The 14,757-nt window shown below is 37.9% G+C and overlaps 1 protein-coding gene across 2 annotated transcripts in view; it reads right to left on the bottom strand.

Annotated features, from left to right (window-relative positions):
• Nucleotides 1-1,089: 1,089 nt before the first annotated feature.
• LOC107561851 (protein transport protein Sec24C) overlaps nt 1,090-14,757 on the bottom strand; it is a 16,341-nt gene continuing 2,673 nt past the window's right edge. Inside the window, exons 2-19 of one of the 2 annotated variants that reach the window (XM_016246348.1) lie at nt 13,487-13,617; nt 9,952-10,057; nt 9,645-9,772; nt 9,397-9,535; nt 9,188-9,303; nt 8,968-9,092; nt 8,639-8,830; nt 8,193-8,286; nt 7,843-7,959; nt 7,500-7,670; nt 7,290-7,386; nt 6,544-6,689; nt 6,259-6,397; nt 5,471-5,589; nt 5,129-5,308; nt 4,852-5,043; nt 4,546-4,635; nt 1,090-2,692 (exon numbers count right to left, since the gene is read on the bottom strand). In XM_016246348.1, the coding sequence (XP_016101834.1) occupies nt 2,552-2,692; nt 4,546-4,635; nt 4,852-5,043; nt 5,129-5,308; nt 5,471-5,589; nt 6,259-6,397; nt 6,544-6,689; nt 7,290-7,386; nt 7,500-7,670; nt 7,843-7,959; nt 8,193-8,286; nt 8,639-8,830; nt 8,968-9,092; nt 9,188-9,303; nt 9,397-9,535; nt 9,645-9,772; nt 9,952-10,057; nt 13,487-13,617 (2,423 nt within the window). In that variant the 3' untranslated portion in view covers nt 1,090-2,551. Of the gene's footprint in view, nt 2,693-4,545; nt 4,636-4,851; nt 5,044-5,128; nt 5,309-5,470; nt 5,590-6,258; nt 6,398-6,543; nt 6,690-7,289; nt 7,387-7,499; nt 7,671-7,842; nt 7,960-8,192; nt 8,287-8,638; nt 8,831-8,967; nt 9,093-9,187; nt 9,304-9,396; nt 9,536-9,644; nt 9,773-9,951; nt 10,064-11,363; nt 11,563-13,486; nt 13,618-14,757 lie in introns of those variants that run through there. The other variant, XM_016246350.1, reaches the window with a different exon arrangement.

The raw sequence follows: 14,757 nt of genomic DNA, 5'->3' as shown, positions 1-14,757 counted from the left end.
CTAATATGCTGATTTGCTGCTCAAGAAATGTTTCTTATTATTGCCAATGTTGAAAACAGTTGTGCTGCTTAATATTTCTGTGGAAACTGCAAAACATTGTTTTAAGGTTTTTGTTTTGATGAATAAGGAAGTTCAAAAGAACAGTATTTTTTTTGAAAGAGAAATCTTTAACGTAAAATATAAATGTCTTCACTCCCATTTTTGACCAATTTACTGCATCCTTGATGAATAAAATAAATAAAATAAAAAAACTAACTCATACCGACACCAAACTTTTTTTGACCTTTAGTATATATGGTGGTTGACTACATAAAACGTCCTATCATGATACTTATAACTCTCAGAGACAGACTTAATAAACACCTTTAACGCAATATCACATCACTCCCCCTAAAGTCTAGCTCATTCGGTTACATAATGCAGCTTAAAGTTTATTTTAAGCCAGTCTGATGCTCTGGACATGGAATGTGCTTTGAGCTGAGATTAAGATCAGAGATCACGACACAAGATCCACCTCATCCGAAACAAATACATCAAAATTAGGCCAGGATGTTGAACTGATAAAAATCTCAATGTGCATTTTGCTCGACTTTTACCTCGCATTTCTGCAGCATTTGACCATCTAGTTTTAATACTGAATCTAATATATTGCACCGTGTATAGACGGATTCGTAAGAGCGCAGGAGTCAATTAATTGATATAGGTATTTATTTGCAGTCAGGAGGCATAGATGAAACAAGAAGACACGACTCTGAAAGACATTGAGGAGTCTGTGGCCAACAAAAACAGATATGGTTTAGAGACAAACACAAAAATGAAATAAATAAAAAAAACAACTCAAAGGCCGATCCCTCCGTTCTAAAGAGAACCTCACTAGGATACACCTCTGAGAAACACACCAGCTCACCCCTTTATATAAAAGAGCTCGGTAATATTAGATAGAAATAAGCATACGGTATATTTCAGAATGTCTTTGAAAGGACTAAGATGAGCTTGATTTGAAAGATTTTGAAGCATTGAGAAGGGGAAAAACTCACCCAAACATCATATGCAGTTCACTTAAAGGTTCAACAAAGCACACTAGCTTGACATTTTTAAAACGTGATTTTTAATTCTGTACATGTAATAAATGCAATGACAAGATATTCAGTGTTGATTGCTTTTAAGGTCACAATTCCGCATGTGCTTGACGTCACTCGCTTAGAAAACCGGTTAGAAATGGTCAGTTTCTAAAAGAGTCCCGCACTCCACTCTCAGCACAGGTTTCCATTGCACAATGATTAATACCCTAGAGCAGAGAGATGCCACCTGCTCCTTTAAACAGATTTAGAACATAATATTAAATCATAACTGATAAATGAACAAGCACATGTAGTATACAGGTTACAACAGACCATACAGTAAAGAAAAGAAAAGAAAAAATGTAATAGGGAACTGAATGAATGCCAGAATGCTTCTGTAATGTATGCCCAATTACTGAACCATCTTTAGGGTTTTGACAACTCCCATCCTCCTGAGAGGCTCATCTGAATTTCAGCTGCCCGTCTAGGCATCCTTCGGGATCCATATTCTTCGCCAGGAAGCAGAAACGTCACTAACGCATCAGTTTTAGGCATATCTGCTTCTTATAGAGAATGAGGGCAATGGCAAGGAGAAAAGCAGCACAATTTTCAGCTCAGGTTCTTGAACAGCTTTCCCTCTTTCTTTTAAAGATAAGTTGATGCATAGACTTTTATTTTGAATGTTTTCTCAGAGTTTTTGAACGATTAACAGCACACTTCAAACTCCCATAAAGTCTATTAGGTTTTCCACACACATTAAAAAGGTGAAAATGACAAAAAATTAGACAAGCTAAACAGAATAACAAGTGAAAAAGGAGAAACAGCATCAGTAAGGCCAAGGTTTATAGAGATAATCAAAGGGAAACTGAATTTAAGCAGGGAAAAAAAATACAAATAATTGGATAAACATGAATCTAACTTGCTCTAAAACATCTTTCGATTCATATTGAAATAAGATGAGGGATTTCATTTCACTGTATTCCGAGTAGGCCTAGATTCATTTCTAATGCGGTTATTTTTCTGTCCTTCGGTACCTAGAGACCATTAATCAGTGCTAGTGTTTCTCACAGAACACCCAGTACAATCAACATCGACGTTCACAGTCAAACACACTCTAAAACCCGGTAGCTGTTCATTTCACAAAGCAGTTTAAGATCTAATTGAGGCTTCACAACCTGATCCCAGATCAGCTGTAGAGCAGTAACAACAGCATATCTCCTCCTCTATCACACCCACAGTCTCACAAGCCTGTCATCGAAAGGGAGGAGAAGACTGGGTCAAAACTCCCACCACTAAAACCAAAACAACACCGTAATCTGACGGAGCAACATTTCCTTTACAAGGTGGCTTCTTCCTCAAGAGTCACATGGATGAGATTATATTTGAGGGAGAGAAGTGAATGGGCAAAGGGATTGTTTATTATGTTAAATAAAAAGTTAAAGGGCTTCTGAGTACAGAGCCAAGGGAAGAGAAGGGGGGACCTGATGCTCCTAGCTCAGGAGCTGACGAATCTCCTTGTGCATGTGACACAGGAAGTCCACGTAAGAGGCCCCACCATTGTTGCTCTTATCCTCCACCAGGAAGTGCTTGAAGATCAGCTCCAGCTTGTCTTCCGGTTTCACCACCATGAGCTGAAAGACAACGATTATTTACAATTATATTAATTTAGTCTTGGACAGGTTTTAAAAATGAGTAAAATACTGGAGGAAAAACATTCATATCAGCTGTAGGCACTGTTTCCTCTAAGCTGCACGCAGAAGAAATAATATGCCGCGCACAGGACAAATGCAAAAATGAGTTTGGAAAGGCATTTGATTTAACTCTAGTAAATGCAAAATAATTGCAATGCTCGGGCAAACCGCTATACAGTTGTTGTCACTATAGAACCAGCGAATGCGGTTTACAGGTTTCATAGAAAGAGAATGATGTGCGACCAATCAGTCCTTGTAGAAATCCCATGCTTTAATGTTTGTGGACGAAATAACTCAACATGAGAGCTAGCGCAAACATAATGACATGTTTTAAAGAAGAGTGGCTTGATTAAGTGGTGGAAATAGTGGATGATGAGCACAGAACGGAAACAAAACTCCGAGACATTTACACACAGGTGTAAGTGTGCAAACTCTACTACATGGGTGTTTTAGATAACTAAAATAATTCACATGTTCATGTTTTTTTGAATATATATATATATTTATATTATAAACCTAATAAATAATTGACCTCAAAAAGGGAATTCATGAGCAAAATAACGGTTTAATTTTTTCATATTAGCTATATCTTGTAGAAATCCCATGCTTTAATGTTTGTGGACGAAATAACTCAACATGAGAGCTAGCGCAAACATAATGACATGTTTTAAAGAAGAGTGGCTTGATTAAGTGGTGGAAATAGTGGATGATGAGCACAGAACGGAAACAAAACTCAGAGACATTTACACACAGGTGTAAGTGTGCAAACTCTACTACATGGGTGTTTTAGATAACTAAAATAATTCACATGTTCATGTTTTTTTGAATATATATATATATTTATATTATAAACCTAATAAATAATTGACCTCAAAAAGGGAATTCATGAGCAATAACGGTTTAATTTTTTCATATTAGCTATATCATATTATAATAAAAAAAAAAATCTCAAGTAACCTACATCAAGGGTCAAATCAAATATAAATAGCACATTAAAGTTAAAAGTTGCACACTTTTTTTGTGTGCGCACTGTACAGGTCTGGTATAAAGAATATAATGACATGTTTTAAAGAAGAGTGGCTTGATTAAGTGGTGGAAATAGTGGATGATGAGCACAGAACGGAAACAAAACTCAGAGACATTTACACACAGGTGTAAGTGTGCAAACTCTACTACATGGGTGTTTTAGATAACTAAAATAATTCACATGTTCATGTTTTTTTGAATATATATATATATTTATATTATAAACCTAATAAATAATTGACCTCAAAAAGGGAATTCATGAGCAATAACGGTTTCATTTTTTCATATTAGCTATATCATATTATAATAAAAAAAAAATTCTCAAGTAACCTACATCAAGGGTCAAATCAAATATAAATTGGGTGGCCAAAATGTCCACCCAATAGGGGGGGAAAAATCCATAAATGTCTAGCAACAACTACATAAATAAATAATAAACGTTTTTAATTTTTTTTTATAAGGTGTCATCCTATAATCACGAGTGACCCTTGCCTCCCGGTAGTGAAGAATAATCACAGACTAACACATGGACATTAATCTGGACTGACTACTCCCTTTCTCCCCTTAGTCAAGGTCACACATAATTCCTGGATTATCTTGACTTCCTGATGCGTTTCATTTGCTAATAATTTTATTGTACCGAGATGATAAAAAAAAAGAAAAGTTCAACACTAAGTGACTTAAGCTTTCAGAAAAATAAATATTTTCAGCTGCTTGAATCACAAATATCTGCAAAAGCATAATATCAAGCCCTGTGACGTATATACCTTCATGTATCGTGAACGCTGTGCCCTGAAGGACTCGATAATCTCCCTCAGTCTCTTTGAAAAAGGATTATCCAAAGCCGGCAGAGAGGTCTAAATCAGCAAAACACAATAAAAATCACCAATGTTCACATCATATTTTTAAAAACAAAATGCAACATGCAAAAACATGTCAAGCATCCTTGGTAAAGTTTCATGCGCTCATAAGTAATACCGGAGCTACATAACTGCTTCTGTATGAGAAAAAACAAATCTTTTATTTACATTATGTGCGCATATTATTTTCTCAGCATTTATAAGGGGTCGTACCATGTTGGGGTCTATCTGGCCGAAAGCCGGTGTGCCAAAGATGTTCTGAAGCAGCTCCTGTTGGGCATTAACCCCCACCCAAAGGAAAATGTTCAGTCCGTTCTCTAACAGATACACTCCTCCCCTAGACAGTCTCTCCTCAGAGTTCCTCACTGCCACAGGTAGAGACATGCTCATAACATCCAACTTTTGCTGTAGAGAAACCGAGACCGTACCATAATCATCACAGCTCAATTACAATATAAAATGGGCTGGTATTATCGTGTTTGTCTCTCACCAGCGGAAGCAGACGAGGGTAGAAGAACACATGGCTCTCAGACACATCCAAAGTGCTGACCAGCTGTCTCAGGTAGGCACGGTCATCCAGGGAGACGTCCGCCCCGGGCTGCAGAACGTCACTCTTCAACATGCAGTTCAGGTACACGGGCAGTAGCTTCATACATTCTGGTAAAATCAACTGTACGCAGAAAAATAGACAAGAAAATATAATAAAAAAATAAGAGAATGTGCGCAATTGTAGGATATGACAGAAACACTGAAGATATTTAATCATTAATAAATAGTATTTGTATGAAAGAACAGTACACTGTGTTTTTGTGTGTTGATTTTCCATAGTTACCTGCCCTGCTGAAGATGGACTGGCACAGTTCTTGCGGTAGCAGGCTAAGATCTGTGCACACTGATTCACCAGGCTATCACGTACATTCTTGATAGGACTGCCGAGTACACTCCGATATGCTGTAAACACATACAACAACAATCTTTCAAAACTCGAATCAAGTCCCAGAACACATCATAAAAAAAAAAGTAAATTCTATCTTCGAAACTTTTACATAAAAATGGCCTATATTATGATTAACTAACATTTCAGCCTCCACTGAGATGCTAAATAGGTAGGTGTTGATCGTTATGTCAATCATAATTTATTACTGACTTGCCTTTGCAGGCTAGTTTTATTAAATTATGTAGGTAGACTGGGAAGGGAGCTCTATCTTTTGAAAACAAAACAAAAACCAAAATAAAAACAAAACAATGATGCATTATTATTGATGTGGAGAGACTGGGAAGGGAGCTCTAGCTTTTGAAAAAACAAACAAACAAAAAAACCCAAAAAAGCTTTTGGAAAAAATAAATAAATATATAAATAAAAACAACAACAACATCAAACCAATTGTGTATTAAATGCTGTATGTACACTGGAAGCTAGCTTTAGCTTTTGAAAACAAAACACAAAAAAACTCAAATAGGTAAATAACAAAATAATAATAAAAAAATACAATAAAATAAAAAAAACTGAATAAAATTTTACATTGGTGTAACAGAGGTGGCCCAAAGAATGCTAGCGCAGGAAGAAGTGAGGTGGTGTTTATCCGACTGGTGTAAGAGGATGTGTGTGGTTTTACTCACCATATTTGGCGAAAAAGTTTATGATGGTGTCAGTCTCACAGTTCCTGTACAAGTCTGCCAGCTGAGAGCAGCAGTTCACTGCCATGTTATGGATCCGAAGCCGTCGCTGACCACTGCAGCTGGTGTACAGAACTGCACACTGAAAGAAGAGCAAGAGAAAGAGAGTACAGACAAAAAGGTCAGCACAGCTGAAGTCATTAAATGTTGAGATGACTGAACCCAGTGTAGCTGACACTTCACATTGATATGCAATACTAGAGGACACACACACACACACACACCAACCTGCATTAGAGCGCCAGTCTCCTCGCTGAGCTTATCATCATGTCTGAACTCCACGGTAACGGTCTTGTCACAGTCTAGTCCTGCCAGCTCTACATCTGTGGTATTGCTCATGTAGAAGGAACCAAAGAAGTCGGTCGCCCGGATACCTGTCACAGCACCACACACAAGTTCAACTCCTGTACATATATGCATTAAAAACTGATGATAAAAATGCAATAAAAAAAACAAGAAGGGGATGAATGTCACATGGCTGATATGTCTTGGAGAATTGTGGAATAAAATCATACCAAAACACATTTATAAATTTGTGCTTCTCTGTTGTGGGTGGAACATGGCCCTTTCTTGGCTTTTGAAGTTGAACACCTCTGTTAAAATGAGTGGTGATTCACACTACTGTTCAAATGTTTGAAATGCAAGTAAGAAATACAAAGATACTGCAGACTTGAGTAACAGCTGTGAAAATTCAGCTTTCCCATCACTGGAATAAACTATAAATAATATAGTTTATTATACAAGTATTATACATAATAATTGTAAATAAATAAAAACCGAAAACCATTTTTCAGTTGTAATACTACTTCACAATATTACCATTTACTGTATTTGTGATAAAATAAACACAGCCTTCATCTTACACAACAACGGTTGTGTATAAATATATTGTGGTAGGTAAATGGCAGGATGAAGAAAATACAAAAAAAAGCAAGCAATAATTCAAAATCGGGTGTATAGAGCTGTGTATTTACCTGTGCTGGTGCGGACCCTCATCAATGCATCAAAGCCCACCTGCTTCTGCACATCTCTCCTCAGGTCATTGAGGAAACGCTCCTGGTCAGATGAAGCCTGAAACAAACCATAGTTTATATAATCACAGTGCATGTTGTTTTTGGTTAAGGAGATTTCTTTGATCTGGTCACGTATGGTATTAATGGCTAGGTGGTATAGTTCTCTCTTACCTGGAAGTAGGTGTATTTGTAGATGGAGCCACCCGTTGAAGTTGGGACCACCCCTAACGTTGCTACATCAACATACTGGTTGGGAAATAGGAAGAGGTCCACACAGCATCCCTGTGCAACACACTCCTTGGCAAGGGTGTTGTAAAAACTAACTTGCGGCTGGAATAATGACTGCAAAAGAAATGGAGATGGGAACTTCACAATGTGCTGGAGAGGGTCCTTTAAAACACCACATTAAAAAGCCTTCTGCAACAGTGTTCCAATAGATCTCAGAGTCTCAATGATGACAAAACATTTTCAGAGACAGACACAATGAAATGAGCAGAACAGATTTGAGAGGTACCTTTTCTTTATCCGTGCCCACTAGTTTCTTATCCTCCCTGTTCTTCAGTTTGCCTGGAGCCTCAGCAATGGGAAGAGATGAGTGAAAAACAAAGAGCTTTCCGGCACAGTCTGCAGCCTAGATGACAAAGTAGAAATGTTACTGTTACTTAATGATTCCGTTCGGAGTAGACACGAAACACTCAAACCAAAATAAAATATAAAACTAAAAGTTTCTTCCATTAACACTGTATACAGAAATGCTTCATTTAATTACTACAAGGCTGACATCATTTTGAATCACAATGCGTTCACATGATGTACACTCACTGTGAACTATGAAACTTGCGCAGTTGCAATAAGATCAAATACCTTGAGCGCTTCCAGCCCGGCCTGAATGACAGGCCCAAACACAGACTCGGTTTCCCGCGTGTCTGCAAACATCTCAGGGATCTGATCCAACAAACTGGTGGGCAACGTACATTTTCATAATCAATACTTTGATGGTCAAAAATTCAGGTATCCTAGCTTTTATACTAGCTTAAATGGAAAAATTCTACTAAATTATGGATGTTACAGTGTACTTACTCAAATTCAAAAGGATTTTTTAAGAAACTGATATGAGGATGCATTATATTGACACAAATTACATTATTAAATTGCTATTTTTAAACTGAAATATTATTTCAGTACATTATTGTTTTTACTTTTTTTAAATAAATAAATGCAGTCTTGGTGGGAAGAAACAACAACAACAACAGCAAAAACTTATCAACCCCAAACTTTTGAACAAAACTGAAACAAAAACTGAAGCCTACCTCTCAATAACCACCCTGGACTCTGAGACATTGACCAGAAATCCATCCAGTAGGGGCACAAACATGTCAGCCACATCTGACACTACCATCATCTGTGGCTGGGCGAGGGAGGCCTTCACATTATAGAAATGAAGCACTTTATTGTAGGTGACGAAGCCAACTCGAATGTTTGATTCCATATCAGGGTTCTCTCTGCAGTAATAATAAATAGGCAATGTCACAATTACATGTAATGTTCTGTTGTACATGCAAAAAACAACCTCTCAACAGATATGAATGAATTTTCTGTGTTTTTCTAATGGATCAAACTGCTTCTTGTTTAAACTCACCTGGGCAAGTAGTCCAACAGTGTCTTCAGCTCCTGACATATGATTCCAACCATGCCATTCTTCACAGCATTGTAGGACACATCAATCAGGAAGATGAAGGCTGGCGGCTGAGGAATCTTGTTGTTCTGTCAATAAATAGTATTCAAAATTAATAATCCCATACGTATCAGCACAGAATTTCCTTAAGATTGTAGTGGCATGATGGGAACATATACTGTACCTTACAGTAGTCCACAGTAGCTGTAAACTCATAACTGCCCATCGAGAGCTCTGGTCGGTCATAGCAGTCCACCCTCTTCCCTGTGTGATCCAGATGCTGGAAGTAATGGGGAGGCACTAGGAGTGTGAAAGGAGAACAGAAACCAAAACATTAAATGTCGATTAGGATGAATTCATTCAACATAAGCGTGTTACGGGAGCATTACTAACCCTCGGTGACACAGCTGCAGAAGCCACACTGGAAACGACGGCCACCTTCGATAAACTGCATATACGGGCACATATAGGCCTTACAGCGATTACAGCGGATGGGACCACTTTCTCCATGATCCACAAGATATGGTGGTGTCTGCCAGTAAAAAGGAATAACATGCCATTACCCACAAACCCTCCTGCAATCATTTCAAATGGAATCGACAACATGCAGTAGTACACACTACTAGAATGTGACCTTTTACCTCATCTGGAGGCAGAGGTGCCAAGGGTTTAATGACAGCAGCCAGGGGCACCTGGGACTGTTTGGCCATGTCAGAATTGCAGGGTATGCTATAGGCTGTACAGCGGATATAGCGTGGACTCGCATTCCCTTTGGAGAGATGATTAATATAATGCATATTTTATCAAGACCTGTAACATCATGGAATAAAGCCTACTGTTTTACTTTAGATAAAAAAAATAGCATGCACTATACAGTATTCAGTAAGTAGCAATTCAAAGTTGTTTGATTCCAAACAATGTCTAAAAGTATCTAATATCTGTTCTTACCTTGATCTTTAACTTGGAATTTGGTGGTGACGAGAGGTGGGGCTTGACCTCTGACCCCTGTAGTAAAAGGTTCACTTCCCTTGTTTGCTTTGTCATCCTCGATAACCTGAATCTGAGTGAAAACACACCTTTATTCATGAACAAAAACACACCCTGGCCTTTCACCCAATAAACCTCTTTATGCTCATATAGAACTAATCCAAACAGGATCAATAAGTTTTTAAGTTTAGCACCACATCTGATCATCTAAACCAGATTAAAGGAATATTCAGGGTTGAATAAGCTTCGTTAACAATGCCCGATTCATGCTGTCCCCATCAGTTTAGCTCTAATATCAAACATTTTCTTACTGAACTGTCCCATAGACTTTCAAAACAAGAGCACAGAGTGCTGCAGGTATGAGCCCTAAAACTAGGAATCGAGTTAACATTTTTAAACGTGGTCAAAGTCAAAATTTATTTAATTTTTTTGGATTTTTGGTTTAATGCCTGAAATAAAGTCTGTGGTTAACACAAGCTTAATACATTTTTACATGTTATTCTACGACATAAAATATATCAGTGATTGTACACAAAACATGTAGAAATCAAACTTTTGTTATTCACAAAGCTTAGTTTCTGCAATAATCCAAGGGCCAATGGAAAAACCAGGTTGTCAACCAAAATTATGTTAGCCCTGCAGCTCTATTACAGCCCTCTTGTCATCCCAATGATGCCATTGATAGCGCACGAGTAGCATCTAACCCAGAATATACCTTTAAACGATGGGCCACAATGCTTACATTAGACCAAACCATAAATAAGAACATGTCAGTCATGCACACACTGTTACTATATTGCATGCAGGAGTGTAGATACGAACGGTTTTGGGTGGGCACCAATGACCAGTCTAAAAATAAGTTAAACGAGAGTCATTTTCCAGAATCAAAGAAATTATGACTTAAAGGGACAGTCCACCCAAAAATGAAAATTCTGTCATAATTGGCTCCCCCTTATGTCGTTACAAACCAGAATGGTTTTCTTTTCTCTGTGGAAAACAAAAGATATTTTGAACAAAGCTGGAAACCAAACCATTGATTTCCATTGTATAGAAAAAAATATATATCTTCTATGTTCCACAGAAGATATAAAGTCATAGTTTTGGAAAGATATGAGGATGAATAAATGACAGCAGAATTTAAAATTTTTACTATAGTTTTACTATTCCTTTAAGTATTCATGTTATACCGATGTGTCCATCTCATTAAGGAAGTCGTCTACTACACAGAAGCTATTATGTCAGCTCTATAAGAACAAAAAATGTAATATTCTGTTCATCTAGACAGTGTCATTGGCATCCCTATGAGTTAAGAACAGAGAAATTTGGATACAGTATAACAACACAGAGACAGCAGAGAGACACGAGGCACTTACTGGACTTGGGATTGCGTCTGGGTCTATTCTATGTCTTGTTTTCTGCACAGGCGGCATGTCAGAGGCTTGCTTTACATTTTAACAATTTAGTCAGCAAATTATAAGAGAGGAGAGGGATAGAGAGAGAAGCCAAAACAAAAGGAAAAAAAAGAAAGAAAGAGCAGAGAAGATAAACAGAAGTGTAACCACAGTTACAGTTCCTCTGTTTTTTTTTTCAAGAATTACTGATGATTAGAACTAATCCAAACAGGATCAGTAAGTTCATAAATTTAGCACCACATCTGATCATCTAAACCAGATTAAAGGAATATTCAGGGTTGAATAAGTTAAGCTTCATCGACAACACCCGATATATGCAGTCCCCATTAGTTTAGCTCGAATACCAAACACTTTCTTACTGAATAGTCCCACAGACTTTCACAACAAGAGCATAAAGTGCTGCAGGTATGAGCCCTAAACCCAGGAAATGAGTTAGCATTTTAAATACATGATTTTGAAGTCAATGTTTTTTAATGGATTTTTGGTTTAATGTCATAAATAAGGTCTTTGGTTAACAAGCTTAATACATTTTCGCATTTTATTCTACAACACAAAATATATGAGTGATATACCCCACTCATGGAGATTATCTTGATGAACAAAACATGAAGAGATCACCAACTTTTGTTGTTCATATAGCAATAGTAAAACTATTAGTATTGGCTTTTATCAAGGGAAGTCTATGGTAATGCTAATATCCAGGTTAGCAATCAACTTTACGCCAACCCTGCAGCTCTATTACTGCCCTCTTGTCATCCCAAAAAATGCCATTGATAGAGCTTGAGTAGCATCTAACCCAGAATATACCTTTAAACGATGGGCCACAATGCTTACATTAGACCAAACCATAAATAAGAACATGTCAGTCATGCACACACTGTTACTATATTGCATGCAGGAGTGTAGATACGAACGGTTTTGGGTGGGCACCAATGACCAGTCTAAAAATAAGTTAAACGAGAGTCATTTTCCAGAATCAAAGAAATTATGACTTAAAGGGACAGTCCACCCAAAAATGAAAATTCTGTCATAATTGGCTCCCCCTTATGTCGTTACAAACCAGAATGGTTTTCTTTTCTCTGTGGAAAACAAAAGATATTTTGAACAAAGCTGGAAACCAAACCATTGATTTCCATTGTATAGAAAAAAATATATATCTTCTATGTTCCACAGAAGATATAAAGTCATAGTTTTGGAAAGATATGAGGATGAATAAATGACAGCAGAATTTAAAATTTTTACTATAGTTTTACTATTCCTTTAAGTATTCATGTTATACCGATGTGTCCATCTCATTAAGGAAGTCGTCTACTACACAGAAGCTATTATGTCAGCTCTATAAGAACAAAAAATGTAATATTCTGTTCATCTAGACAGTGTCATTGGCATCCCTATGAGTTAAGAACAGAGAAATTTGGATACAGTATAACAACACAGAGACAGCAGAGAGACACGAGGCACTTACTGGACTTGGGATTGCGTCTGGGTCTATTCTATGTCTTGTTTTCTGCACAGGCGGCATGTCAGAGGCTTGCTTTACATTTTAACAATTTAGTCAGCAAATTATAAGAGAGGAGAGGGATAGAGAGAGAAGCCAAAACAAAAGGAAAAAAAAGAAAGAAAGAGCAGAGAAGATAAACAGAAGTGTAACCACAGTTACAGTTCCTCTGTTTTTTTTTTCAAGAATTACTGATGATTAATCACACTGTTTAGCAGACAGTATAAGAGATATGTGTGCAGTTATTGCGAGGCGGCACGTGCAGAATCTCCAAGCCTTGAAAAATCCATGAATCTGGATGTTATTGTTACTAATAGCCACCATAGTGCATGCATGTCAGACACAGGAGACTCCAGAGCGAAGCCTTTCTTAACACAAGCACATCACACACCTATTTACATAGATATTTATTTTACAAATTGACAGTGTACGTCTGTGTGTGTGTGGATGCAAGTAGTACTGAAAATGGATAAATATTTATATTTATAAAAAACACACTTGAAAAATCAACAAGAGATGTGTGGGAGAAGGTATGGTGGACCATGACCTTGTGTGTATGTGCATGTCAGATCTGGATTGTTCATACCGGGCTTGGGATAGAATCAGGATCAAGCCTCTTCAGGGCGGGTGGTGCTGCAGCAGGTGCAGCGGGTGGTGCTCCATAGTTTGGCTGCCCAGGATATGGTCCTGTGTAACCAGGCTGAGGCCCGAAAGCACCTGGTGGAGAAATAATATGTAATAAGCAAATCAGTACACAAAATCAAAGACTTGAGAATTAATTAGCCCTGTTAAATGGTTCACCTAAAAAGAATTTTTTTTTTACTTGTTCTACACCTGTAAAGCTTTATTAAAAACACTGAAATTACAGGAAACAATTTTTTATAGTATTGGTTATAATTAGAGCCCGACTGATATATCGTTTTGCCGATATTATCGGTCGATATGTGCCTGTCGCCGATATATCGGTATCGGCGAATATGGGCCGATATGAATTTTTTTTTACAGAACATATAACGCAGATAAAATGCTTGAAATGGTGTAATTACTTAGTTTGTCCAGCAGAGCGCACTCTATTGTTTGCTACTGGCGACCTTGATGAAACGCTTTAAAGTTTATGTCTATGGAAAACCATTGAAACTTTGAACGGCCATATCTCCGTAACAGCGCGGCGAATCCGCACCAAATTCGGGGGATCACTTCAGCTCAAGGAACCCTCTCGAACGCGAATCGAGTGCAAGTCTAGAAGCCAGCTTTTTTTCCGATAGCCCCCGGGGTTCGGGAGTTACGGGTGGTTAAATTCGCGGTCCGGCGCCGACCGATCAAGCGATCCCGTGGGGCTACCGACGCGTGGAGGGGGGCGTTTGAGAGGGTTCCTCGAGCTGAAGGTGGAGACCCGGCGGCGGGTTCGCGAGATAGTGACAACCAGTCAACACTTTCACTTCAGTAAGGAGGTCTCTTGTTCAGGCAGCAGCATTCAAGCGTGGTCTTAATCGACCATAAGTGCCCTGCGAAGTGGACTTCACATGAAATTCCGCCATGATTCCAGTTCCAAGGGAATGTACACGTTACATTCAAAGGGCATTAAAGTGCGACAGACGTGAATTTATATTGTATTTATTTACAGAGGTATATTATGTCACACTTCTCTAGTAAGTTTCGTCTGTGTGTGAAGATAGTAGCGCAAATCCGTGAATGAATGTTCCGAAGTGAAATAAACTTCAACGGAATAAAGTTGAATGGAATTGAATTAAAGTTGAATAAACTTCAACTTTACTGTTCAGTGCACTGATGTCGGACTCATTTTGGATAATAAAGTTTATTGTTAAATGCCCTGCCTCCATTACGTATCTCTGTCAC

Source organism: Sinocyclocheilus grahami, unplaced genomic scaffold, assembly GCF_001515645.1.
Source record: "Sinocyclocheilus grahami isolate Dianchi unplaced genomic scaffold, SAMN03320097.WGS_v1.1 scaffold794.1, whole genome shotgun sequence".
Classification (NCBI taxonomy): Eukaryota; Metazoa; Chordata; class Actinopteri; order Cypriniformes; family Cyprinidae; genus Sinocyclocheilus; species Sinocyclocheilus grahami.
This window is presented reverse-complemented; position numbering and strand designations above follow the sequence as displayed.